This window comes from Necator americanus, chromosome X (assembly GCF_031761385.1).
Source record: "Necator americanus strain Aroian chromosome X, whole genome shotgun sequence".
Classification (NCBI taxonomy): Eukaryota; Metazoa; Nematoda; class Chromadorea; order Rhabditida; family Ancylostomatidae; genus Necator; species Necator americanus.
Genome location: NC_087376.1, coordinates 12,933,801 through 12,961,032, shown reverse-complemented (window position 1 = coordinate 12,961,032; position 27,232 = coordinate 12,933,801). Strand labels below are relative to the sequence as shown.

Genomic DNA, 27,232 nt, shown 5'->3' with positions numbered 1-27,232 from the left:
AATTGGAAATCCCAGCTTTACAGGAAAAAAGAAGAAAGGAGGGAGAACAACTTCTGATGCAGCCGACAGTCGATCTAGAGTTGATCAGTTGTGAGTGGAAAAACAGTTCCCTTAGATATGACCGAGCTGAGCCTCTAGAACACTCTATGATCTATATATCTTATCTTATTATCCTTGTGCTAACTCCACTTGAAGAGTCATGGTGGAATTCTCACCTAAATGTGTGACAATTGCTTGCTCTAGCACTACCTTTTCCCTTGTCGAAGCAGGCGCGTCGCGACTGCGCCGTTCGGCAAGGTATCGCGGTGTGATGGTACATATGCCGCCGCTCCGTGATATGTTTATTACCTCCGCGTGTTATTGCTTTGATGTGACCGTGTGTCGTTCATTCATTCATATTTCAACTATTTATGACATCAGGAAGGTCTCATGGCGTTTTCTCGCGTTTTGGTTCCAATGACAAAAGTTGTTGACAGAGTGCTTTTACGTCGATGTGCCGCCGTGTCCACACTTAAAACTACCTCGGAACCTGCGCACAAACTAAAGGTTTTTTTCTTCTTCTGTTTTTTGACGGTTTTATGACTACTTGTAGTCTTGGGTGTAAGTGTTTGTAAAATGCTTCTACTAGGGTTTGCTGAAGTCTAAGTTAACGCTCGATTATTGTAGGAACAATTTCCTTTAAATTTTACAAACAGGTCCGTACTCAGATTTCACGAAAAGTACAGTACATTATTCAGTTCTAGTCGCTTGTTTTATTTAGGTCTAGGTAGCAGCGCAATAGATCACTAGAATATTTCACGCGACAATAAAGCCAATTCATACAGCGCCTGAATCTATTTCGTGCATTGCAGAGGAGATGCGATTCAACGAAGACTCAAATATGTGGTAAGAAAGAGCTCCTCGATCGCGAAAATCGTTCTAGGTCAAGATGTTTACTCATCTTCTTTTCTCTGTTGACGATAGAGATAGTACAAGCTCCATTTATATGTGACTTTTAGAAAACTCTTATGAGTGTCCATTACTGAGTAGAAGACGTAGTTGGAGAGTGCGAGAAACAAGGAAGCTGTGTAAAGAACATAATTTCAAAGTTCGCATCTCACTTTTATTCTTAGTAGAATAAGTACGATGGAAACGCAACCGTCGGAGCCGTCTTTTTTTTAAAGGCATCACCCAACGAATCTGAGGTGGTACGGATTTCAGGTGGAGTATTCGTATACGGGATCGTAGATTATGGAGAGGTGGGTGATTTCGTCCATTTCTTGTTAATTAGAAGTAAAAAATGGTCCTGAAAATGTGGCGTGTGCACACGGCTGGCGTGCTCCAATCGAACTCGTTTTAGAAAATAGCGCGCTGGAACGCTCGAAGCCGTATCTTCCGGGCCGTTTTTTATGGCAATTAGGAACGAATGGACGGAATCACCCCCCTCTCCTTAATCTACGATCCCGTATATGAATATATGAATACTCCACCTGAAATTCGTACCAGCTCAGATTCGCGGGGTGATGCCTTTAAGCATAATCTAAAATTATTTGGTTGGTTCCCTGGTGGAAATTCGGTAAAATTGCATGTGATCGTCTGGGTCTATATATATATATATATATATATATATGTATATATATATATATGTATATATATATATATATATGTATATATATACATATATGTATATGTATATATATATATATATATATATATATATATATGTGTATATGTATATATATATATATATGTATATATATACATATATATATATATATATATGTCGGCGTGGCCCCAGACGATATATATATATATATATATATATATATATCAGTAGAAGATGCCGGGCACCCGCGCTGGTAACACTATCGTTTAGCACAAACACTAATGTGAAGAAGCAATGTATAACAGAAGTCCACAGATCAGCTTAAAAAGTCCGAATGTTTCTTAATATATGTATAATGTCATTCCATTAGCTTTGGTTTGTGAATTTGCATCCTAAATTCAAAATGATGATAGAACCTATTGTGCTCGGAGAACATTAACGGCGCGTTATATATAAATGTGCATGACTTTGACTTAGTCGGTGGGCTGATATCGCTTGGCGCGATTGTCCGCGCCTTCGCCGTCGTCCTTGATTATAGCTATGCCCAACCTTCTCGATCTTCAACAGGAGCTTGCAGAGAATCAATCCTTTCGTTATTATTCTATATCCTGCGAGACCTGACGTCTGAACTGCCTACCAGTGACGAGTGTCCCCAGGCACTTTTGTGTGAAATAGCGATCCGCTGGTGTCTGCAGAATGTGACCAAAAAGCGAAGACGATTTCTGTGAGCACTTTTGCTGGATGTTGATTCCTTCACCTGTCATCTGCTGGTATACCACATTGACCTAAAAGGGCACAGACGTAGAACTGCTTTGCGCGAATGTAACAATATCGTTGGCGTACTCGAGATCGGTCAAAGGGCGTCGTGATGGTGTTAAGATGATAGCAGCAGGACACTGGTCGACTGTACTTCGCATGATGTCATCAATGGAGAAGCTGGACAAGAAGGGTCGTACTGCTCCATGTCTTGCTTGAGTTACCATTTCAAACCATCATTCATCACATCATACATCAGGCTTGTTTTCGATCTGCAGCAGTGGATCGTTGTCTCTCGAAGTGATTTCAAAGTCCAGAAAAGAAGAAACTGCATTGGCAGCAGTTTCGCTAAAAACACACTTTAGCAAATGGATAGGTGCCAAATCACACAAAAAAAGCGTTTCGATGGATTATCAGAGAAGTCTATAGATTACTTTAGAAGAGCGAAAATGTCTTGGCACGTAGAAATTACGATTAATGTATGTGAAAAAGGCTGTTTTCATCGTTTATATGGCAAAAGTAGGCCAACATGAATACTATCGACAGTTTCTCGTAGATACCTTCGACGACGTACCGATATTCGCAATGAGATGTCCCCGTAGTCTTTGGCTCATTTCGCAACCTCTAAGTGGCAGATAAGCGCAAAAAACATGAAATCGAACGTTGGAAGAAGATATTATCTGTGCAATATGCATATCCGTAATCAGCATAGTCGATTACCCCTAACTCTCAACATCCGTCAGTTCTATACGATACAAAATGACAAACCCAGAATTGTTAAGGGCGATGTTCCACCCCTTCCTCCCTTTGTTTCGCTCATCAGGTACCGTGTAAGGAGGGAGTGTCGTCAGAGTGTTGGTAACAACTGGCGGAAGATCATTCAGATGTTCTGATCTTACTTGGGATCGGGTGCTGTACGATTTATTATCGACGTGACAGCATGTCACGATACTCGGACGGGAGAATCTCTAAAATGACATGCCCATCTTCCCTCACATGATGAGGAGGCAAGTGGACGTGGCTGTCGACAAGATCAGAGTGGATTTATGTAGATTATGATTTTTTCCTCATTCCCCTTTTCGATGCAATGGTCGTTCCATTTGGGTTGCGAAGAGCACTCATCTTCGTTTTTCGATTGGCGAATTCTCGACGGGCGTAGCGAATGCTCTTTTCCTGCTTCTTCAGCTTTAAACAAAACGTATCTTCTCTCTTTGAGGTCTTCTTTTATTACTTCTTTGCAAAGCCTTGCGAGCTCGGGAGTTTTTGGTTGCCTCTGTCCTTCCTTTGGCTGCTCGTGCTGCTCAGCGTTGGCGTATTAGCTCGAGAGTTTCCAGACGGCGACTTCACACCCTGGACTTCGCGGCCTTCTCTCCGGGTGAAGGATATATATATATATATATATATATATCAGCTTGAACGTCCGACTGAAGCCGGACTTTGGCTTTTTTTGGTGTTCGCTTCGCTCGCATTTACCGATCAATCATGCTATATAATAACGCGCTTAGTCCGTATATATATATATATACATATATATATATACATATATATATATATATATATATATATGTATATATATGTGTTTGTGTGTGTGTGTCACGAAAATGCTTCATAATGATGCAAAACTCTGCACCGATGGGGTGCCGAACCATTGCCGTGCACCTGATAGGCGAGCGCTCTACCTTTTAACCATTGTTCAAAGTTGTTTAGACATGTATGTTGGCTTCGATAAGGCAAGTTAGTTTCTCTCATATGTTAGTGAGAGTAAATAAACTTTTATGTGAATGTGTACTTGAGTCTCCCAAAATTGCAAACTATTATGCTGTACAATAACGGGCTTATTCTGCCACGTGTTTGCGTTTGTGTATGCGTGTGTCTCAGTCGAGAAATTCCTCAGAGGGAGACAAATACTATAGCGTCGGTTTGGTGCGCTGGCATCTCAACGCGATAAAACTGGGTGAGACGGGTACTACGGTGTCGAATTCGTGCCCCGGAGCCAAACAACTATGAAACGGGGTGGGACGGGTCCCATGGGGTTGAAATGGTGCGCCGGTGTCGGAAAGCTACAGAGTGAGGAGAGACGGGTTCCACCGTGTCGGATTAGTGCGCGGGAGCCCCAAGGCGGTAGAGTGGGTTTCTCTGGTGCCTTTGCATATCTATTTCCCAGCATGTCTGCTCTTGCTGCTGACATCCTTTCTTCAGAAAGAGGAAACAGGCGAACGGCTGATCAAATACAATACATAGTAGCCAACAGTTTACGCGATCTGACGTAGAACGTTATTTCTATCACTACGATAGTGATATTCACGTCATTTCAGGTTAGCACATCATTCTTTGCTAATAGTTGAAAATGGAGGAGACTCATTTTTCGAATAATGTTTCAAAGTTGTGGAAGCTTGAGAGACACATAGATGTAAAATTAAGCTGGATTGCTCTCCAAATATAGAACTGAGCATTAGGGAAAAACCATAAAATCTTTCATCTATGCGTAAATTTTCGGGTGGAAAAAAATTGAAGAAAGCGTTGATAGAAAAAAGCAATTATAATTTTTCAAAAAATGTCGCTACTGTTATTTCTTATTGATCGGTGAAGGCGAGCGAAACGAACACCAAAACAAGCCTGAAATCCGGCTTTGGCCGGACGTTCAGGCTTATATATATACATATATATACATACATATATATATACATGTGTATATACATATATATATACATGTATATACATGCATATGTATATATATATATATATATAATCTCCCAGAGAAGCCTCTCGATGCTGGTGGAGTAGAGACTGAAAGATGTATATCCATGTGTGCCGTTTTCCGTCCATCAAGAAATGAGGTATCCATCGAGTCAGCACTTTTCTGTAGTTGAAGAGCTGGGGCTGAAGACTGCTGGTTGGCTGCACCGTACTTTATCGTAAGACTGCTAATGGTGACCTGCGGACCTTCTTTGGCAGCGTCCAATATGGCTTCCATAGTGGGAGCGCTCCGACCGAGGCTCCTCTTCAAAGATCGTGTCTCTGCTTGCGAAGTGAGCCAACCAGCGGTGGACATTCCTAATGGTAGTGGTGCCCTCCTCAGTCGCTTCCGATGTTGCGTACTGCTGTCTCGCAGAAGTGCAAGCGAGAAATATTCCTATGTTAACTAAGAGAATGTTTATTAGATATACAAGAAGAAGAAATAATTCATAATTAAATGGTATACTAGTACTTTCGGCATATCTTGTTGATGAAATCGAAGTCCTTCTCCGAATCACATCCTCCTCAACGAAAGCATGGCGAAGGTATCGTGTTCCGTCCTTCTTAGTAGTGATTGTGGAAACTGACGACGAATTTTGGTTCCCAAGGAGTTTAGCATAATGACTAATGTCAACGAACTGCTGAATTTTTGCCCTGGGTCCTCGAGCGATGTCTGCGGATTATCCTCCATCTTGCGTGGTAGCGGCAGTGCCACAGATCATACGAGGCACTTTATCTGTTTGAGCATGTTTGAACATCTCATGTAATTGGTTGATTATTCCAGTTTAATTACACTAATTCACCATTACGTTGTAAATGTAGCGACGAGTGGAGATTGACTCTTTCTGTTTGAACAGCTTGAGTGTCTTCATCTTATGTTCGAAGGAGATTTCGGGTCTTCTTTGGTAAAGGATAAAGTGTCTTGGGTTGACCAATCCGCTTGGGAAGTGCTAAAAAAATTAATAATCTAAGAAATCTTAGATCTTAGATAGATAAAAGATCTTAAAAAAAAACTTTAGTAGGGTGTGATTTTTAAATCGTTCTTGAGGTGCAATAGGGAGAAGCCGGACCCTCCCCAGGTGAAAGGGGTTTAGCCCATGGGGTGCAGCTCAAGTGAACGAAGTTTTTTCGCCAACCGTTCAAAAGTGAAGGGTGTAGTTTCACCATTCTTTTAAAAGTGAAGAAGGTCCCTTCCTCAACCGTTCAAATGTGAAGAGGCCATCGGCTCCGACTATCGCATCTATGTTCGTGAATGACGGCGTCGAGCTCCGAAATAGTGGGGCGGACTTTTGCTGCAGCGTCAGGAATGAGATCATCCTTGGAAATTACGTCTTCGTATTGGTTGCACCACATATCGAACATGCATCTACTATCCAAATCGTGGTTGAACTCGAGAAGTCAGGGTGAGAAAGAGTTGGTGACTGGGTCGTGGTGGTAGGGGAGGCAGTGGGCGTAATGATCACGTTGAGGACATTTGCTCCTTGCGTTTCATGACGGCATCCAGAGTCTTTTGTTGCTGCTTGACCTGGGCCTCTAAAGTCTTCTGCTGCTTGACATGTGCGTATAGGGCCGTCGTTTTGGAATGTTCAGATCAGCATATAATCTATAATACGCATATTTTGGTCTACTGTCATATTTCTCATTCGCAAGTAATCGAAGTTGAAATTACCATCAAGTGAATTCAAACACCTTTGGAAACGATGTAAGGAGTTATACCTTAGCGAATATGGCTTACAGCTACTATAACGATTTATTTTTGAGGATCAAAGGATGAAAAAAGGTTGCTTTAAGGTAACTATAATCCCAGGAGATGGAGTTGGTCCAGAGCTTATATATAGTGTGCAAGATATTGTGAAAAATACGGGAATTCCGCTAGATTTCGAAGGTATTTAACTATTGGTTTCCTTTATACTCACACCTGCAATCCCAGTGTGTATTCAGAAATCTTCTTATCCGAGGTGCACTACACGCGATCTGCTTCTATAGAAAATGCTGTGAAATCAATTGCTCGAAATAATAATGTTGCTCTCAAAGGTGTAGACTTCTTATTTGCTTAAGTCTGTTAAGTATTTAAACCAGTTTTCTGCATATTTATCATCATACTTTTCCTTCTATTTGCATTTGAAGGTGCTATACAAGAATCCGCTGTCCTTCACACTGAAGGAGAGCTTAGTGGATTGAACATGCGTCTTCGACGAGCCCTTGATCTCTTCGCTAATGTTGTCCACATCAAGGTAGCTTCTTTTCATAATTTACTTCTTTTGTCACCTGTTGTTGCATCTCTGCAAATTGAACAACAATTCGTCTTCCTCCTTTGTAGTGTTACACGGTGTATCGGTTTCCTCTGCTTGAAACGGTTTGCATTTTGTGATTCCTACGAAATTCCTAAAAGCGAATCAAAGACGTCATGCGAACAAAGACGCTTATGCGTAATTCCAATAGTTACGTTGCAGTCCTTGGAGGGAATCAAAACTCGGCATGGAAGGAAGCTAGATTTCGTCATTGTCCGTGAACAAACCGAGGGAGAGTATTCGAGCCTTGAACACGAGCTCGTCCCTGGTATGTTTCTTGCGTATTGCTCTCCTTATTCCTAAGCTTTCACCAGATGAGGTTTATATTTATATTTCAGTCGTGTTTTAATAAGTTACAGTAGAAACATTGAATAATACCTCGATTTTGTTTTTATTCGGTACTAGGTTGCATCCGAACGTCAATTTCTCTGGAATTGTACATATGCATCGATCAAAAGAAGGCCATCGCTCCGATATCGAAGCATTTGTCGATGCACTTTTTCGCCCTTGATAATGAAACAAGAGAAGTGGTAGCAACAGATGCAGCACTCTGCACGTTGCAGGAAATATTAAGTGAAGTAAAATATAGTCCACTGCGTATTAGGGTCAAGCAGCATCTAGATGGCCTCGCAAAATCTAAAACCTTCACCCCACTTGGAGCACACCGTAGAATATGTCATCCAAACTCCGAATTAGAGGTAGAAGTTCGTATATTATCCTACGAGTCCGACATCACAGCACGCAGAACACTAGAGGTCTTTTGGATAACCGCCAAAAGTCCAGAAATGAACAAGAAGGATGAGTGCATTGCTATCACAAACGAGTTATCCCCATATCAAGACTATGCGGGTTTTGATCTAAGGGCGGGCCATGACGTCCCTATATAAAACCCTTGTGACTCATTGTTGTGGTACGTGGTGGTCTTTTGCGTTAACAAGTCTAGCTAATGAGGTAATTACTAGTCAATGTGTTGCTGCTTGAGTTTGCCAACCGTTTGGATGCTTTCTGTAGGGGGATGATGCGCTTGAGAGGATAAATCACTAATGGCTTTGAATTTCCCAGGCTCTGACGAAGGCGATAACGCCGAAACGTTAGCCGTCGTTTAATAAAGACGATCAATACCAATCTTGCCTACAGCTCAAGGAAATCAATTAAAAACTACGTTTCAACATGCCAAGATTCAAAGACAGTCAAACATGGGCAATGAAGTAAAATGTTCTGAGCGTTTCCGTTAGATGTCTTTAGTGGGCTATACCTGACTATGTAAACATCCACTGGATCATACTCTACAGCGATTTCAAGGTGCCATTGCGAAAATAGAAAAGATCGTGGTCCAATCGCGGAATCATAGATTGGAAGGAATTGGAAGGGACTCAAACACTATGAGCTCCTCCCATCGGCGCAAACACTCAATTCAGACCTCTGCTGTCAACAATTGGCTAGATTGAAGCAGGCGATCGACCAGCAGCGGCCAGAATCGGCCAGTAGGAAAAGTGATGTGTTTCATCAAGATACCTCCAGGCAGCACACATAAGAACGCGTCGGAAGCTTCGAGAGCTTGGATGTCTGCTTCTACCGCATCCGCTGTTTACTCCGGATCTGGCACCTAGCGAATATCACCGTTTCAAGCATTTGCAAAATTTTCTTGATGGTTCAAAACAGGAACGGTAGAGTCCCGGCGAATTCTTTGCGAGTGCTTCCGACACGTTACGTGTCCAGTGGATAAGTCGGGAGGTTCGCGAAGATACCTCAACGAGGTCACGATCCAGTCGTTCATGGAGACACAGACAACCGTCCTAGATGTTCTTGTAGTCATACAGACGGAAAGAACTTCACAGTTATGAGGGAATATGTAAAGAAGAATGGTGTGAGTTGTCGGAATTACCGAATAAATTAAAGAACGATATAGTTAAAAGTGCATGCCATTTTGTGTGATGTTCTAGTAAGAGAAAGGGAGTGAGTTTTGTTTAGATATTACATTCAGGAAGTTTAGAAATCTTATAAAAGTTGAGCACTTTTTTCTGTAAGTTCCAAGAGGTCAGAGATGCAGAAGGTCTCTCTATCCGAAAATAAAATAAAATAAGGCTACAAAAAAGCTTGGAATTTACAGGATGAAAATAATCCTTATTCCCGTTACCTTTGAAAGCTAGAATGCTCCGTATTTAGCGAAAGTTTTCATATACGTAATTTGAAGCTATTATATGCATCCTCATTTCATATTTCACGTGAGAATTTCTCTTACTTGTAGTAGGATTACAAGTTCACCTCACATCACAAAATCCCAGTAGATGTGTCTGATCCTCCAAAAAAAAATAGTAGCTCGTATGTTTAGCGGGAAATGCTCAAAAATTCGCCGGGACTTTTTTTACACGCACCCTTCGAAACTACCGTCCGATATGTTTCCGGGCGTCTTATACAAAGTGTTCACCAAGATCCCCAGGTGCGTATCAAAAACGGTGGATGAAACTCAACCCTAAGAATAAGCTGGATTCTGTCAGTTGTATAACCCACATCCAGACCGGTGTCGTGTTTGATAGAGGATTACTATCTGCCTCTTGCCCTAATCTTTAACCTTAGCTACGAAGAAGCCTTCGACAGGATAGAAATGAATGCAATGCTCTCAGCATCGGTCGATCAAAGGTACTACGATCGGTGCATCACTACGATATAGTTCTTGTAGGACTCCCTCACCATACCCACTGGAAGGGGGTTCGTTTCGCGGACACCGTTCTCTATTCGAGAAGCACCAGTGAAGCCGAGGTGGTGCTCAAGGAATTGAACGAAAGAGAGAAGAGAGTGGTGTTAGAAACGAACAGAAAGTGCAGTTCTAACGATATCGAGATTTGGCAAGCAGAGAGAAAGGAAAGCCTTTGTTGGGATATGCGTTATATTAGAAACCTTGAGCCGTATCAGGCCTTTCGCTCGAGAAGCTCGTTAGGTATGGTGGTTGGGTAGCTATTTTGATGCCACGCGGGTCTTCTTGAACGAATCGATCATCGTCGATACCACTGTTACCTCAAACTTGGATAATTAATTTTTATAAATGCATTTACATCACAATGAAAGAAAAGATACCGGAAGGCTATAATTGAGAAGACTAACATCAAAAGGAATAAAAGAAAGATATCGGAAAACTATAGTCGTTCGTTCTTCGGCGGTGCTTTATATAGATCTAAGACATGCAAAACGTGCTAGACAAAATATAGTCGTCTTCAGCTACGATGATTCAAGACTTTCCAGTCATAACATCTGCTTACAGGTGTTGAAGATAGCAGAGCTATCTGTTATACTCTCCAGTAGGGGGGAGGAAAGAAAGTTGTTTGAAGCTAAGATAGTTTTTGCTGTGTGCGCAGGTAGGAGCTGATGTTGTAGTATTGATAGGTATGGAAACAGGAGCGTTGCTACATGAATGTATGCTGACATGTGAATGAAGTCACAAATTTTTTCTAGATGTTCTTTTCTGAAAACATGGGGTGTATCATGAGCATAACACTTTTTCGTAAGCATTTCTTAGTAAACATTAGAGGAAGTAGGAGGAGGCGAAGTAGTACAACTGTTACTCGCAGACCCTAGCAGCAGAAGAGTAAGTAACCAGTTATCAGCGCAAGTACAAAAGCAGCTGTTGCGAGGACGAGTTGTTTGTACCACGAACTCATGACGTCGAGGATGTGAGTGAAGTCACGAAGGGTGAGTTTGTTGAACAAGGTGCTTTCTCCTTTGATGATCTTCAGGGTTGAGCCCTGGATGGTGTGCGTCCGTTGTAAGACTCCCGTTGTTTCGAAAGTGCTTGCCAGCGCACCGCATGATATATTTTCTTGATCCTTGCTTCGGTGTCGTAATCGATGGAATCGTAGAGTCCGTTCACTTCCTTCTCTTTAGCATGGAATGGAGCAGTTTTCGTCGCATTCAATGCTTGCTATTGTATGCTCTTCAGCTGTTATGCAGTTGACTTTTGCTACTGCCTCTCGAAGACAGTTGTAGCATCCTGTTGCGATAGTGTTTGATAGATACACTGCAAATTGCGTTCGTGATTATAGTCTCACTCTCCTCGAACTCATCAACTCACTCAACGTTTGAGGAATTGGAATCCGATTTTCTCAGAGTGAGCCACGGACGTTTTGTGGGTAAGCGGTTTTTCACTTCATCATTGAAGATACCTGCAATGTTGTGATCGTTGCGTACGCAGTTGATTTTGTTCTCCGCTGGCTGACAGTTACAGTTCTCGTTGACTGTTCAATGTAATCCTCGTGTTGCTTTCCACGATCCACAAAATAGATTGGGGTAAATCTCTCGATTCCATGTCGCCACTTCTTTTTCCGTCAGAGATGCATGTAGACATTAACCGTGGATTCGGTGGTGTTGAGATGGAGGTGAGAGTGATTCGCATTTTTTTTCAACATTGTGGAATCGAAAAAAAGGCCCAGCCTTCTGAATCACTCCATAAAGGATTGGTCCGAAGAGTGCAGATTATTTAACCTTCCAAAAGATATCGACGAAGATCAAATCTGCCTCATGAAGGTTGAGGCGGAAGAAGCCCCCTTCGACCTTCTGGATGGGAAACGCCATAGTCGACTCACGCGCGCTCAAAACGTCGTTGCATTCGTTATGCACTTTGTCAAGGCGATACTCGCCAAAGTGAGTACAGAACTTCGTGATCGAGTCGAAGCAAACATTCCAGAAGTACAAACAATGGAGTCATTCCTATATATTAATGCTTCCGAAAGAGAAAATGCAATGAGCATTTTTTTCCACAATCATTGGAATGTTTGTTTTTCTTCTACGAAACTTCATGCTTTGAAGCAACTGAAACTCAAACAAGACGGTCAAAAACTTCTTCGATGTCAAAGACGATTGGGAAACTCCAACCTTCTAATAAACACTCGCCAACCTGTGTTACTCGCTACAAGAACGGACCTCGTCCGACTGGTGGTGGAAGGAGCGCCGTCTCCGCTACACTGTGGAATAAATCACATAATGGCCCGAGTAAGGGAACGATTCTGGATACCCAAATTACGTCAAATGGCGCGCACCGTCATCAAGCACTGCGTTTCCTGTCAGAAGTTGAACAACATCCCTTACAGGTACCCAGGACAACCTTCCAGAACGACGAGTCAGCCGCGTCAAGTGCTCTTCGGCCTCATTTGCTCGCCGGTTCTCCTTTCAGGGACAATCAACTACCAATTGGAAAACCATGCACAAAATAACCACATCGGCCGAGAAATCGAAAACAACACCTACAAAGACAATGTCGTTCTAACGTCGAAATCAACTGACGACGCAGTGATGCTCTATAAAGAGTCAAAAGCAATCTTCGAAGAAATGCAGATGAATCTCAGAGAATTCCTATCAAACGACGGCCATTTGCGAGGTCAAATAGCTGACAAAGACTTTAGAGAGAATCCGAATCAGAAAACCTTAGGAATACTGTGGAACTCGACAGATGACACCCTTCTCCTGGCCTCTAGATCACAGATGCGATGGTCGGAGCCGGTGTTCCGACCCCCTTCACTTTTGGACGGTAGGCAAAAAGACCCCCTTCACTTTTGGACGGTAGGCAAAAAGACCCCCTTCACTTTCGCACGGTTGACCCCCTTCAACTGAATTGCACCCCATGAGCTAGACCCCCTTCACCTGAGGAGGGTCCGTCTCCTCCCTATCACACCTATGCTCCAGATATCCACCGAAGAACAAGATCACCAAGAGAAGTATCTCCGAACGAAGTTCGAAAACTTGTTAATGAATTCGACCAACCAGTACGGTTTGGATACGTCAAGACTGCAGAGAATTCTACAGACTGTGCAATAAAAGGGCTGACAAAAACGGAGTTCGAATCTCATCTATGGTAGGTCTTTTCGCCTACCGCCCAAAAGTGAAGGGGGTCGGAACACCGGCTCCGACCATCGCATCTGTGATCTAGAGGCCAGGAGAAGGGTGTCATCTGTCGAGTTCCACAGTATTCCTAAGGTTTTCTGATTCGGATTCTCTCTAAAGTCTTTGTCAGCTATTTGACGTCGCAAATGGCCGTCGTTTGATAGGAATTCTCTGAGATTCATCTGCATTTCTTCGAAGATTGCTTTTGACTCTTTATAGAGCAGCACTGCGTCGTCAGTTGATTTCGACGTTAGAACGACATTGTCTTTGTAGGTGTTGTTTTCGATTTCTCGGCCGATGTGGTTATTTTGTGCATGGTTTTCCAATCGGTAGTTGATTGTCCCTGAAAGGAGAACCGGCGAGTAAATGAGGCCGAAGAGCACTTGACGCTGCTGAATCGATATGCAACCATGTTGTTTGGAATCAATGGTGAGTCCGGGTATTTCAACCATAGGAAACGAGTAGCGACCCCTATCCTGTAGATGTACTCGTACTTAGTGGAATGCCCTTTCGACATCACTGGTGATTGCGATATTTCCGATTATGACTCGTAGAATGTCGCAAAGCTTAGGGAGCACTACAGGTCCTCGATGAAGTACTTCGTTAAGTGATGGGAGGTTATTCAGGTGCGCAGAAGCATCGAAAACGATTCGTAGTTTGATCGTGCTTTTGTGTGGGTTATAGCAGCTCGATGGACCAGGTAGTGTAGTGTATAACATCTCCATCATCAGGTTTCTTGTTTTCGTCAACTTCTTCGTTGGTAAAGCTGATTGTGATTCGTGCATTTGCTGAACCATTGCTGCTATTGCTGTTGCTGTAGGATTAGATTTCATTCTTGCCATGAAAAATTGCAGTTGGCGCACGGCGAGTTCTTTGTTGTCCGGGAATTGCACAAATTCTTTTTCCCATGGGAGGCGCACGCAGTAGCCGTCTTGTTTTCGTTCGATCGTTTGTCCGAAGGTTTTCAAAACCGTTGCGTCTGTTATTTGACGTTCTTTGGGCAGTGGTCCCTCGAATTGTTCTACTCCGTTTGTTTCGAGTGTGCAAAAATCTTCCCAAGACTGTAGAGGGTCGTTGTTTGAAGAAGTGTTTACGGTGTAGACTGTCATTCCCTCGTTTATTTCATTCGCTTCTGTGTCGATGCCATTTTCATTTTCTTTTAACTGTAATGTCTTTGCTCGATCGACCCGCAACGAGGTAGCCTAGCTTCGAAGGGATGAGGCGTAGTCCTGAAGGGAGAACGTGTTGCGATGCTTATCCGCTGTTCAGCAGCGAAAATAGGTCAGTCCAACCGAGTAGAATTTGAGGTCGAATACCATGTGAAAGCTAACTGATGCAGAGTTGAATTTCGTTGTTGCAAAGGAATCGTTTGTGCTCCAGACAAAGTTTGTTGCTTTGCAGCGTTTCCGTGATTCTTTCGATCTTGGTCACTGTAAAGGTATGGAGAGCTTCGCTGGCCTCCCACAGTGATCGTTCGTTTTACCGCGTGCTTGATCCGAAAGTGTTAATGCTTAGAGTTGCTTAGAATCCACATCTTTCTGTTGCAGTCGATCGGCCAATTCGTTGCAGACGAACGATCTGTCGGCTCCTGTTTCAAGCATTGCGTAGACTGGTTCTAGGGTTGCAGTTGTCGGATTCCGAACTTTTGCGTGTCCTAAGAGAATCAGGGATTCCGCGTTGTCGTTTCCATGCACGACTGTCTCCGACTTCGGCTTCTCGATTTTCGCTTGGTCAAAAACTACAGTATTTACATTCATAGACGTTGTCGATGCGTGTGGTGCTGATTTTAATGATGACTTCTTCGTTAGTTGAGCTGCTGGAGGTGTCCTCGATCTGCCTGTCGATTCGAAAAGCTTCTCGCAGATGGAAGTGTGATGTCCCGAGATTCCACATCGGCGTGAGTCAGCATGTTCCCCAGGGAGATCCTATTGTTACATGTCCTTTCCTTCCACAGTTTTGACAGAGCTTGTTGACCTTCATAACTTGAAAACGTTGGCTAAGGGTAATTATTTCGGGAGCAAGCCTTCGGTGGATGCCCTAGTTTGTTGCAGTGGAAGCCAAGTGGAATTGGGTTTTTCGAAGTTTTTCCTCCTTGCTTCATTGTGGAGGTGGTGCGAGATTTTTCCTGTCGTCCGACATGAGTTGTTTGTCTTCATTTCGACTTGACTGATTATTTTGAACTCGTCCGCAACATATTCTTTCCCTATCATCAGCAGGATCTTGGTGCTCTATTATCCGTTTGTTTGTCGCGTGTTCGTCTGTCGCAGAATGTGACGCTGGATGTCTGTTGAAAACCTACTCAGGAGTTGCTTCTGTAGGAAGGCGTTGTCGATTTGTTCGCCTTTTAGCTCCAGTTGGGAAGTGATGCAGACAAGTTAATCAGTGAAAGTATTAATTAGTTTTCTAGGCAAGCACTTTTGACACGCACCGCTTGAATCTTTATTATCAGTCAGTCGATGAGTGTATGTACAATGCTATATTTTTCCTGCAGATGGGAGATGACGAGGGAGTGCTCGAGACTTGCAATTGTTTCACGGCTTCTTTCGCTTCGCCTTCGAGAGCTTAGAAAAGATAGTTGAATTTGTACATCTTGTCCATACGTCTAAAGTGTACGTTGCGTTCGAACGACTTCCAAATCATTCCTCATTCCCAGATGTTGCCACTGAATTTCTGAATCGGAATTCGAGCCAGCTTCACTCTAGGTGCATCTGCTTCCTTTGAGTCTTCACGGCTATCGATGTCTGCTTGAAGTTTTGTCAGCGTCATCAGTGTCGCGTGCGCTTTGTCGAGTAGAGCCTGGGCAGCTTCAAAGTTCTTCATGATTCGTTTCCTGAGGTCTGGTATCGACAGAGTCAGTTCATCCAGTTTGTCTGTGGTGTTACTGTATTTCTACAGGGCGTTCTCGAGTTTGTTAATTGTCGCCGTTGTCCTGCGAAGTCTTCTTCGAAGACTTTTGTTCTGGTCCTCTCTTCATAGTTATTGATGAAGAGGTGGAAATTGGCTTGAAGAAGATCTTGATCGTCTGCTTACAGCGTCTTCATGCGGTTGCTTGCTCGGGTGAGAAGTCCATGACTGGTCGATAGAGCGGTCGTCATAGTTGGTACTATGTTCCTTGTTTCTGATTGCTTCGCTCGTGGTCCTTAGTCGAACGGTCGATGCACCATATGGTGGTTGGGCAGCTCTTTTGATACCACGCGGGTCTTCTTGAACGAGTCGATCACTGTCGATACCACTGCAACCTCATACTTGGGTAATTTAACTTTATAAATGCATTTCCATCACAATAGATGAAAGAAAAGATATCGGAAGGCTATAGTTGAGAGGATTAACGTCAAAGGGGCGGTGTAGCGCAGTCGGTAAGAGGTTCCGCTGTGCCTACAATCGATCGGAGGTTCGAATTCGTCTCAGTGCAAACCATGCTTTTCATCCTTCCAGGGTCCAAAAATTGACCACCTGTCTGCGAGGATAAAAACACTGGCTTGGCACATCGGCTAGCCACCGCAAGTCATTGTAAGGCTACACGCACATCCATAAACCTTAAACGAAGTCTGAGTTGAAGTCGAACGCGTAGGCTCATCCCCATGGGGAGTGATCAACGCCGTGCACTTTATCCTTTATCTTTAACATCAAAAGGAATAGAAGAAAGGATGTTGGAAAACTATAGTTGTTCGTTCCTCGGTAGGTATATTGTAGGCATATGGCATATTTGGCATATTATATAGTCTAAGAGATCCGTCAGACATAACAAATTTGTCTGGTATTGATGTGTTAGACAAAACATAGTGATCTTCAACTACGATGATCCAAGACTTTGCAGTCGTAACATCTGCCTACAGGTGTTGAAGATAGCAGAGTTATCTGCCATATTGGGCAAAAAAAAAAATTCATCTCACAAGGTTCGGTTTTCTGGTGTAACACCAATCTGGGACCGTTGGAACCCGTTTCAAAGGTTTCTGATACCAGTACACAAATCTGGCGAGGTGGAACCAGCAGCCGGACAGATGCGGCAAGACACAGTATTCATGATGCGATCCGGCGGCAATCGAAGATCGAAGAAATGTGCTATTATGTTATTCACTCATTCACTCACAGCATAACAATTCGACTTATTTTATCTTTTTATCCTATTGGACGCTAGTCTTCTGGCCTAGGTCGAAGAAGCAGGAATCCCCACAGTCTTCTCTTGCCCCTACTCCAGCTTCCAATTTGAATGATGAAGCGCATTTGGCGGCGAACGGTAATGAGGGTCCCGCCGGATTCTCTGTGATTGCCCCCGAGACATTACGTGTCCATTGGATGCGGGAACATTCCTCAACGAGGTCACGCTCCAGTCGTTCATGGAGACGCATAAAATGAGACGAGAAGCCGAGACGTAGTGAAACGTAGATTGATCGGAACGAAAGCCGAATTAGCTTCCTCTTCGGAGTGGAGGGTTTTTGCGCTGCGTTTATAAGCCGCTTCAGCATGTTGTGAAAGACAGTTATAAAAATTCCTCCTTTAATTATGTTTCCTTTTTATTTGATCCATATTGCAGGAATTCCTCCATCATTTCACGAATCCTAAGCAGAAGAAGACATTTAAGCATTTTTGCGGTAATTTCATCATCTCCAAACTTTCCTCTTGACTTTCCTTTGTCTTTTGGTTACTGCCGTTAGACGTGCCCAAGTGCAGGTTCCGATCACGCCTGACGGTTCTTTGTTTGAAGATTGAAGTGCTTCTTTGAAATAGGCAAGATAGCCTCGCAATAGCGACCAGCCTCGCAATAGCGACTTCGTCGTCGGCGTTGAGGGCAAGTGAACGCCTCTGCACGTGGTAACTGTCGACACAGCTTGATTCTCAGGGACCTACCCTCTTTGAAATTTCCAGCAACATTGACGACGCATACGAAATTATTCTTGGGTCTTTTCTGCGCAGACGCAAAGCGAACTTCTTTCTCAGTATCTGAACGAAGTTTTCCACTTCACCTATATATTTCGTGAAAGATTCGGCATCATGAAGCTAGTCGGTGATGCGATACCATAAATACAGTATCCAACGCTTAGAAAAAATGAAGAGAAAGAAAGATTAAGAAAAAGAATTAGGATTAGTAGTTTTTGCTCACACCAAGTGAATTTTTCCCTAAATGTCATGAATTCCCTTGGCCAATGCTTAGGTTTTGGGGTACTTTAGTAGTTTCACAACACTTTAGGTTTCAGGGCCTCACCTTAACAAAGCATTCGTGGCTTGAAGGCATCACTCCGTGAATCTGGGGTGGTACGGGTTTCAGCCGAGTAATGCCTATACGGGGTCGTAGATTGTGGGGAATTGGGTGATTCCGTCCATCTCCCCCTCTATCATTCTAAACGGACGACTCAGGAACGCTGTTTTTACGACTGCTTCTGTTGCAATGCGCAACCATTGCGCCCCGCCTGCGATTCGTCCGAATGGGTTTTCGACAAATCGCAGGCGGGAAGGCGCAAGGATGGCGCGCTGCAGTAGAGGACGTCGTAAGGAACAGCGTTCCGGGATCGTCCATTTACACTGATACGGGGAGAGATGAACGGAATCACTCTCTTCCCCATAATCTACTACCCCGTATAGGCATTACCCGGGTGAAACCCGTACCACCCCAGATTCGTGGGTTGATGCCTTTAAGCCACGAATGCTTTGTTAAGGTCAGGCCCTGAAACCATGTGTTGTGGAGCTACTAGGGTACCCCAAAACCTAACAATTGGCCATGGGGAATCCATGACATTTAGGCAGAAGTTCATGTGGTGTGAACAGAGACTACTAATCCTAATTCTTTTTCTAAATATTTCTTTCTCTTCATTTTTTCTAAGCGTTGGAAACCGCATTTATGATATCACATCGTCGACCTGGTGTCGTTTCATCACATCTCCAGATTCAGAAACCTTTGATTCTATCATTCGTGTAAGCACACCAATCAAACGATGCCTATTGCATCTTCGCTTATATACGGTCCAAAATTCCTCCAATCCTACTTATTTGGAACGGAAAAATTTGTGACTTCAATATTAGACGCATCTTTTGCCGTGGAAGTCTCCACGTCTATAGCACTATTCTAATGGAATTTGAAACATCTTACTGCATCAGAACTAACCCATCTTTTGTCCGAGCTTTTCCTACTATTCCACTTTTGTAACAAAACCGAACTTGCCTCACTGCTTAATCACGCGGCACCACTTTATCTACAAGTTGAACTTTCCTTCGATGTGTAATAATGCAATGTACACGTTCTACTATTTCAGTCTTGTGCTGGTTTTAAGCAACAGCACTACTATATGACCCAGGTGCAACTATCAGACCATGGCAGAACGGTTTTGTTTCTTCAGAGCTTGGTAGGAACAGCTACAAAGGACACTGAGGCAGTCATAACACTGGAAGGAAATTTTGCGCACATTCATACACCAGACATGTATGTGACAGAATGACTCCACTATATACCAGCACTTTAAAAGGTTTAGCAGGTCAATAAAGATTTAAAGTAGGGGCTTTCTCAGCAAATTTCCATCACAACACTTAATTTGTTTGCGCTTCTAACAATGATTTTTTTTTGGGGTTTTTTTGAAAGCACTGTTGGGAGATTTCGCGGTCCTATTCTACGCTTACGGAACTATCATTAACTTGAATCTTTTCGCTATGCTAGTCGGCTCTTGGCAAGATTACACAATTCACAGCATCGGCGAGGAATACGACCGACTCGTTGAACACCTTCATGACTGCACGAAGAAGACTGAAAGTTTTAAAGCCACCAAGAGACGCCTGTCTCTTGAAACTCTTGAGCTGATACGCCAGCGTGGAGCAGCACGAGCTGCATGGAACTAGTAACTCAAATCCTAGCTCGCAAGGGTTTGCAGAGAGGCGACAAAAGAAGACCTTAAAGAGGGAAGAGCAGAAGTGCTGGCTGAAGCTGCACAGGCGGGTAGCATTGTCTACTTCCGTCGAGACCTCGCCAGTCGCAAGAAAAGGAAGAGTGCTCTCCGGAACCCGAAGGGAACAACCAGAAGAGAAGGGGAATGGAGAAAATCATCTACGACTTCTACTCTGATATCTTCGACAGCCGTGTCGACTTGCTTCCTCACCATCTGAGGGAAGACGGACAAGTCATTCCAGAGGTTCTCCCGTCCGACATGCTATCATGTCGGTAAGAAATCGTACGGCACTCGGTCCCGGCAAGATAAGCCCAGAACACTTGAAGAACCTTCCACCAGTACTCATCAACACCTTGGCGAGGCTCTTTACATGTTACCTGTTGGAATGCAAGGTTCCTAAACAGTGGAAGATCACCAAGACCGTGTTACTGTTTAAGAAAGGAGACCCACAAGACATCGGCAACTATCGCCCAATCTGCTTACTGTCTGTCATCTACAAGCTATTCACAAGAGTGATCCTAAACAGGATTGAAAAAGTTTTAGATGAAGGACAGCCATGCGAGCAAACAGGGTTTCTAAAAGTTTTCAGCACGACTGCCCACATTCACACTGTTCCAAAATTCATCTAAGCACCGCGAGAGTACAAAATGCCGCTATGTCACCCTTGTCGACTTGAAGAAGGCCTTTGACTCATTTTAGGCAGAAGCGGTCATGGAGGCTTCGGACAACCAAGGGATCCCTACTCAGTACATAAAGGTACTTCGAGAGTTGTACAGTAACTTCACCACCAGAGTTTCACCATACTACAAGAATATCATTGTTGACTTGAAGAGGGGGGGTCCGACAGGGTGATACAATCTCACCCAGAATATTCACAGCCACCCTCGAGAACGCAATGCGAAAGTTGGAATGGGACGACATGGGAATGAAGGTTGATGGTGGGTAGCTACACCATTTGCGCTTTGTTGATGACATCGTATTGATAACATCTAGCCTCAGCCAAGCGGAACGAATGCTGACCGAATTCGACGAGACATGTGGATGTATCGGTCTTCAGCCGAATCTCCAAAATACGATATTTACGCCTAACGAATGCATCACGGGTGTCCCCATTTACGCTCTAACGGAACGAACATATCCGAATGCACCAGCTACGTTTGTCTGGGTCGGGAAATGAACATGAAGAATGACCTGACCCCCAAGCTGGGCAGTAGTAAACGAGCGGCTTGGGGAGTTATAAGAGCATTTTCGATGTAGTGGAGAAAGCCAGGAACACCCTACCCCTTCCTCACCTCTTCAACATCACCGAACATCCTGCTTTCAACTATGCTTCAGAAACCTGGAGACTTCGCAAGCAAGAAGAAAATGCACTCAGCATCATTGAACGCTCAACTGAAAGAGAGATGCTAGCAGTATCCCGTTTCACGCAAGTAAGGGACAGGATTCGAAGTTCTCTCCTACGTCAGCGACCGAAGATTAGAGAAGTCGCCGCGTTTGCCAAGGAAAGTAAAATAAGGTGGGCAGGACACGTGATGTGCTTTAATGACAACAGTTGGACCAGAGCCGTGAGCGACTGGGTTCCCCGCGATACTAAGCGCACTACAGCAAGACCGCCGACCGATGGTCAGATTTCTTCACAAAGTCATTGAAAGAAAAATGTTCTTCGTGTCCCACGCGAAAGGAGAAACCATTGGGCGACTCTAGCACTCGATCGGGACAAATGAAAGGGTTACTGGAGTTTGAAGATCAGCGGGAGTCAAGTCGCATTACATTGTAGAGGTGACGAAGGATGAAGTGTCTGGCGTTAATCATTCCGCTTGCCCCACGTTCACTTCAATTCAGAATCGTTTGAGGTTTACGAACGTGTAACTGGCCTGTACAATGACTTGCGGTGGCTAGCTGATGTGTCAAGTCAGTGTTTTTATCCTCCCAGACAAGTCTGGTTCCAATCTATCGACCCCGGAGGGATGAAAGGCTTGGTGAGCACTGATGCGGATTCTAACTTCCGATCTATCGTGCAGGTAGCGGAACCTCTAACCGTTACACTACACTCGTCTCGATCGGTCCAAACCCTCGACGAAGGATAGAGATGTAAAATTAGGTCTGAATATTTTTTAGATATATAAGGTTGAGTCATAAATTTCATTTTATATATCGATGACGATATCAGAACATAATCCTCGTCTAACAAAGAGAAAATCAGCAGAGCTCAATAAATCATTACAGTAAATGTATGAAAAAATAATAAATGTATGTATGAAAATAATTCCTTCGTTACCGCTACAATTTAATAACATTGTTAGAAAAACGAAGCTGTTGTCGCCTTTTCTTTCCAAACAATTTACATGGAATGATGTGCTAACACGAAATGACTGGAAATTCGTCCTAGTGTTGATGAAGATAAGGATGCTTCTTCAGTACACGTAAACTTCTATCTATTATTTAAACAGTCATGTTATCTAATTTCCGAAGAAAGAGTATGACAAGCATGATAAGGGTAACATACCGAATTTTTCCTTGTACAGCTTCCTTGTACAGGCGCACCCATCTGATTTGTGGGAGCTGTGCATCCCATCCTTCATATGTGGTGTCAGTGCACATTTCAGGCAACGTTGATAAGTAGAGAAAAAAACACCAAGCCGGAGTTAAATTCGTATTCAATGTATAACGTATCTTAGTTACATCCAAGCTTAGTACGCCTGTACAGACACACACAAGTACAGTACAGTACAGATACACACAAGTTTCGTCGAGTTTGATCGCAAGTACGTTTTTCATCTCTCCGAATCTTCAATGTTCTTTCAAGTCATGTTCATTCGCTTATTTCCTCTTTTCCGAAGTGACAGGGTTTCGGAATGACAAGAAATTTTCCTCAGTTCGGAGCTGCGAAGAGCGTAGTGTTAAATAGGCCGAGTGAACTAAAAAAAGCCTCACCCCAGCTGATTGTCTATACAATTTGGGATACTGCTCGCTTCAAACCACACCACGTCTTCACAATAAAAATGGATGTCATTGTACGACGTCGTCGAATCGAAACAACCGTGGTAGCCCCGCACTGCTACCACAAATATGGAAACCACCACACCGCAAAAAAGGTCTCTACAGTGTCGCTTGGACAGTGGGCCTGCCTTGAGCAGTTGAATTACATCTGCTGTCTCCCGAATCGTTGTTCCGTAAATGATGTTGATGAAACGGCCCGTTCTCTTATGCAGGCAATGTTTGACGCAGTAAAGGTAATTACAATGGATCTCAATACCGGGATATGTCGAGTGGCCTGGCAACGGTTCCCTTTGTCTGCACCATGTTCTTGTAGCATTGACTACGTTATCTGTTGTTTCGCGATCACGCTCGATTGCAAAGGTGCTGGCGATATTGGAAGGAAAATCTGTGTCACGATATTACAGCATTGGACATGATATACATTTCTGAGCCAGCTTTCCCCTCTCCGTTTTCAACACTTCGAAAATGACATTTGACCTGCGAGGTATGACAGTGAGCTGGATGACAGCAACTCTTTATAACGTTTGGAAAATTTACGCCATATAACAGTGCCAGTTACATAGCTCGTACACTTTCAAGACGTACACTGAGATGCGTGATTGTGTTTAAAGCTGGAAGCAGGTCCGCGCTGCTGGCTCCACTGTACCTTCGTGCTGGTAACACTTTTTCAAACACATACTAATATATATAATATGCTAGTAATATAATATATTAATATGAGAAGGCAAAAATACTTTTAAAAAATGTTGAAATATCAATCCAAGAAGGAGTCTCTCTTTGGATTATCTTAGAAGCCTATAGATTACTCTACAAAACACATAACTTTCATTGCATATGTAAAAAAATATGATCAGCGTATGTAAAAATAACATTGGTTGCCTCATTTTTACCGTTCATATAGTAAAAAAAAGGGTCACTGTCAGTAATGTCGATAATTTTCTGAAGGCACTTTCTACGGCGTACCGATATCGGCAATCAAGTATCCCTGTAGTTTCCGCCGTGTTCCGCAAACTTAAGTGGTAGGTCTGCAGAGAAAGTGCAAAGAATTTATGAAATAGATCATTATTGGAACACATCGTCTACGAACTACGCATATCCGTGATCATCATCGCCGATTACCTACATTAACCGTGTTTCATCCAGTTCTGCTAAGAATACAAAATGAGAAACCCAATAATTGTTTATGGCTATGTTCACCACCTTTCCCAGCTTATCTCGTTTCTCATCACTACTCAGTGCAGCATTGTTGCACATTTCTCCATCCTATCATTCAAATGTTGTCTCCCAATTCTAATTGCACTCTAACTCGAAATTCTCCCCATGCGTTGTACGTTGCAAATCTGTGACCATCAATTGCTGCCTTAAAGACAACATACCACGAACCTGACATGGGCAGGGAATTTGCGGGAAAAGTTCGAGATGAGGTTGTAGATAGCGGGATCCGGGGTGGTTCATTTCATCTTTCCCTAATCTGTTTAAAAAAAAAACGGCGTAGAAGACGTTTTTACAACGATTTCAGTTGCAACGCGCCACCCTTCTGCACGTGCCGCATCGAAGTGCGATGTGGTTGAAGATCAGTTATGTCTTTTCACCAGCCTATTGAACTGAGACAAACGAATAGGCTGCTGAGGAGACCGGAACATGTCCATAGGGGAGCGTTCTAATGTAACTCGTAAGAACTGCAGCGGTTCCCACGCCATTTTTTACGTTTAGACAAATATGAGCGGAATCACATTGGATCCCGCAATCTACAACCCCATCTCTAGCTTTTCCCGTTGATTCGCTCACCAGGTCAGATTCGTGGTATGCTGCCTTTAATAGAGTATCCAATGGATCGGTTCAAATACCCAAGTTTAAGCTCGTCGTGATCTTTGTGTGCTCATGGGAATTCCCGCCGTTACAAACGGACAGTTTTGCGGGAAACCATGAATAGACTGTCGTAGATTTTTCCGCGAATCCCCTCGAGACATTACGTATTCGGTGGAGATGTCCGAGAACATGCAGACATGCCCTCGATGAAATCATACTTCAGTCTCGTCTCGTCATCTCAGATGCTCTCTCTGCTATAGAGACGCAAAAACTACTACGTTACAAAGTGTGAGAATAGTGTAAAAATACACAGCGAGAGTTGGAATTAATGAATCAAGCACATAAGTATTTAATAGTGTGGCAGTTTTGTTTTGATATAATCTTCAAGAAGTTCAGGAATCTATTCAAACGAAATCTTCATCTCATGCACGTGTTTCCCATCCATTTATCACTTTCTTTCGTTCCTATTTGTTCACCTTTCTCATAAATATCAATATTATTCGTATGTTTCACATGGAAACAAATTAAAGGATAAAGTGTCTGGCGTTAATCAATACGCTTGAGATGCGCACTGAGGTTTACTTCAATTCATAATCGCTTGAGGTTTACGAACGTATAACTGGCTTATACCATGACTTGCGGTGGCTAGCCGATGTGTCACGCCATCATGTGTCAGTCATGTGTCAGTGTTCTTATCCTCCCAGACAAGGACCAACTTATCGACCGCGGAGGGATGAGAGGCTTGGTGAACACTAGGGCGGGTTCGAACCTCCGATCGATCCTGCAGTGCAGACAGCGAAGCCTCTTACCGACTGGGTTACACCCGCTTCTGAAACAAATTAGGCTATAAAAAAACTTGGGACTTACAGGATATCGACCATCCTCATTTCCGTTACTTTTGAAGTCCTGGAATGTTTCTTGTTTCCAATGAAAATCATTCTCGTAATTTGAAGCTATTATATGCTCGTATAAAAATTTGAGGTGAGCTCACATAATTATAATTCTTCTTGAGGTTTCCATGGGAATAAATCTAGTAACTTGTCTAATTTTCCGAAACAATTCAGTAGGTCGTGGACTGAATCCTAGCTTATCTAAAAAGCTTCCATGACTATTGATCGATATCTGGATCCTTTTCAATGCGTCTATTCACAGCATATGATCGGCACTAGGCATACAGAACCAGCTATTTAGACAACAACGACGTAAATTTCCTTGAGCACACTCCTTCTCAGGATATGAACGAGGCATGCTCAAAAATCTATTGGAGTCTCTTTATCTACAGCCTAATTTAACGTTTTATGTGGGCTATATGTATATAGCAGGGTTAAAACGATATGAACCATGGTACAGTTGCGTAAGCGGTAGCGCTCGAAGCGGTGCGGTAGAGGCAGCGGCTAGACAAATGAGGACCTCTGCTACCACCGTTCACCGCTGCAATTCGCGGCGGTCCCACCTCCATCCCAACCACTATCTTCACCGTGCATCTTGCGCAGCTGCACCGTGCTTCATGCCGTTTTGACTACCATGCATATATACGTATACAAAGGACAGCCATGCGAGCAAGCAGGGTTTCGAAAAGGATTCAGCACGATTGACCACATTCACACTGTTTCGAAACTCATCGAGGTATCACGAGAGTACAAGATGCCGCTCTGTCTCACCTTCATCGACTTGAAGAAGGCCTTCGACTCAGTTGAGACGGAAGCGGTCGTGGAAGCCTTGGACAACCAAGGCGTCCCTACTCAGTACATAAAGGTACTTCGAGAGTTGTACAGTAACTTCACGACCGGAATTTCGCCATTCTACAAGATCATCAGCATTGACGTGAAGAGGGGGGTCCGACAGGGTGATACAATTTCACCCAAAATATTCACAGCCACTCTCGAGAACGCAATGCGAAAGTTGGAATGGGACGACATGGGAGTGAAGGTTGATGGTCGGCAGCTACACCATTTGCGCTTTGCTGATGACATCGTACTGATAACACCTAGCATCAGCCAAGCGGAACGAATACTCAACGAATTCGACGAAACATGTGGATGCATCGGTCTTCAGCTGAATCTGCAAAAGACGATGTTCATGCGGAACGGATGGGTCTCGGATGCCCCATTCACGCTCAACGGAACGAACATATCCGAATGCATCAGCTACGTTTATCTGGGTCGAGAACTGAACATGATGAACGACCTGACCCCCAGCTGGGCAGGAGGAGACGAGCGGCTTGGGGAGCGTACAAGAGCATCGAGGATGTAGTGAAGAAGACCAGGAACACCCGGCTCCGTACTCACCTCTTCAACACCACCGTACTTCCT

The 27,232-nt window shown here is 43.6% G+C and overlaps 9 protein-coding genes across 13 annotated transcripts; 5 read left to right on the top strand and 4 right to left on the bottom strand.

Moving 5' to 3' along the window:
- Positions 1-429: 429 nt before the first annotated feature.
- On the top strand, positions 430-8,474 carry RB195_022786 (uncharacterized protein; the record flags this gene model as incomplete). 2 transcript variants are annotated; one of them, XM_013435003.2, is made up of 6 exons in its annotated part: positions 430-546; positions 6,869-6,962; positions 7,019-7,111; positions 7,205-7,311; positions 7,531-7,636; positions 8,431-8,474. In XM_013435003.2, the coding sequence occupies 6 exons, from the start codon at positions 430-432 to the stop codon at positions 8,472-8,474; spliced, it is 561 nt and encodes a 186-aa protein (XP_013290457.2). The 2 variants fall into 2 exon arrangements, with proteins under 2 accessions (XP_013290457.2, XP_064065890.1); XM_064210009.1 differs by lacking the exon at positions 8,431-8,474 and adding an exon at positions 8,152-8,255.
- A 3,219-nt stretch (positions 8,475-11,693) lies between these two features.
- RB195_022785 (uncharacterized protein) lies at positions 11,694-13,173 on the top strand (the record flags this gene model as incomplete). Of its 2 annotated transcripts, XM_064210008.1 has the most annotated exons (3): positions 11,694-11,738; positions 11,815-12,858; positions 13,042-13,173. In XM_064210008.1, 3 exons carry the CDS (start codon positions 11,694-11,696, stop codon positions 13,171-13,173), a joined length of 1,221 nt encoding a protein of 406 aa, XP_064065888.1. The 2 variants fall into 2 exon arrangements, with proteins under 2 accessions (XP_064065888.1, XP_064065889.1); XM_064210007.1 differs by lacking the exons at positions 11,694-11,738; positions 13,042-13,173 and having other exon boundaries at positions 11,881-12,969.
- A 32-nt stretch (positions 13,174-13,205) lies between these two features.
- RB195_022784 (uncharacterized protein) lies at positions 13,206-13,691 on the bottom strand (the record flags this gene model as incomplete). The annotated part of the gene is made up of 1 exon (XM_064210006.1): positions 13,206-13,691. One exon carries the CDS (start codon positions 13,689-13,691, stop codon positions 13,206-13,208), a length of 486 nt encoding a protein of 161 aa, XP_064065887.1.
- Positions 13,692-13,733: 42 nt separating this feature from the next.
- RB195_022783 (uncharacterized protein) lies at positions 13,734-14,348 on the bottom strand (the record flags this gene model as incomplete). Its single annotated transcript, XM_064210005.1, has 1 exon — positions 13,734-14,348. One exon carries the CDS (start codon positions 14,346-14,348, stop codon positions 13,734-13,736), a length of 615 nt encoding a protein of 204 aa, XP_064065886.1.
- Positions 14,349-14,750: 402 nt separating this feature from the next.
- Positions 14,751-16,059, bottom strand: RB195_022782 (uncharacterized protein; the record flags this gene model as incomplete). Of its 2 annotated transcripts, XM_064210004.1 has the most annotated exons (2): positions 14,751-15,164; positions 15,937-16,059. In XM_064210004.1, the coding sequence occupies 2 exons, from the start codon at positions 16,057-16,059 to the stop codon at positions 14,751-14,753; spliced, it is 537 nt and encodes a 178-aa protein (XP_064065884.1). The 2 variants fall into 2 exon arrangements, with proteins under 2 accessions (XP_064065884.1, XP_064065885.1); XM_064210003.1 differs by lacking the exon at positions 15,937-16,059 and having other exon boundaries at positions 14,751-14,996.
- A 1,304-nt stretch (positions 16,060-17,363) lies between these two features.
- RB195_022781 (uncharacterized protein) lies at positions 17,364-17,705 on the bottom strand (the record flags this gene model as incomplete). The annotated part of the gene is made up of 1 exon (XM_064210002.1): positions 17,364-17,705. The coding sequence occupies one exon, from the start codon at positions 17,703-17,705 to the stop codon at positions 17,364-17,366; it is 342 nt and encodes a 113-aa protein (XP_064065883.1).
- A 2,672-nt stretch (positions 17,706-20,377) lies between these two features.
- RB195_022780 (uncharacterized protein) lies at positions 20,378-20,740 on the top strand (the record flags this gene model as incomplete). Its single annotated transcript, XM_064210001.1, has 1 exon — positions 20,378-20,740. One exon carries the CDS (start codon positions 20,378-20,380, stop codon positions 20,738-20,740), a length of 363 nt encoding a protein of 120 aa, XP_064065882.1.
- Positions 20,741-22,966: 2,226 nt separating this feature from the next.
- RB195_022779 (uncharacterized protein) lies at positions 22,967-23,527 on the top strand (the record flags this gene model as incomplete). The annotated part of the gene is made up of 1 exon (XM_064210000.1): positions 22,967-23,527. The coding sequence occupies one exon, from the start codon at positions 22,967-22,969 to the stop codon at positions 23,525-23,527; it is 561 nt and encodes a 186-aa protein (XP_064065881.1).
- Positions 23,528-26,444: 2,917 nt separating this feature from the next.
- RB195_022778 (uncharacterized protein) lies at positions 26,445-27,173 on the top strand (the record flags this gene model as incomplete). 2 transcript variants are annotated; one of them, XM_064209999.1, is made up of 1 exon in its annotated part: positions 26,445-27,173. In XM_064209999.1, the coding sequence occupies one exon, from the start codon at positions 26,445-26,447 to the stop codon at positions 27,171-27,173; it is 729 nt and encodes a 242-aa protein (XP_064065879.1). The 2 variants fall into 2 exon arrangements, with proteins under 2 accessions (XP_064065879.1, XP_064065880.1); XM_064209998.1 differs by having other exon boundaries at positions 26,565-27,173.
- Between the last annotated feature and the right edge of the window lie 59 nt (positions 27,174-27,232).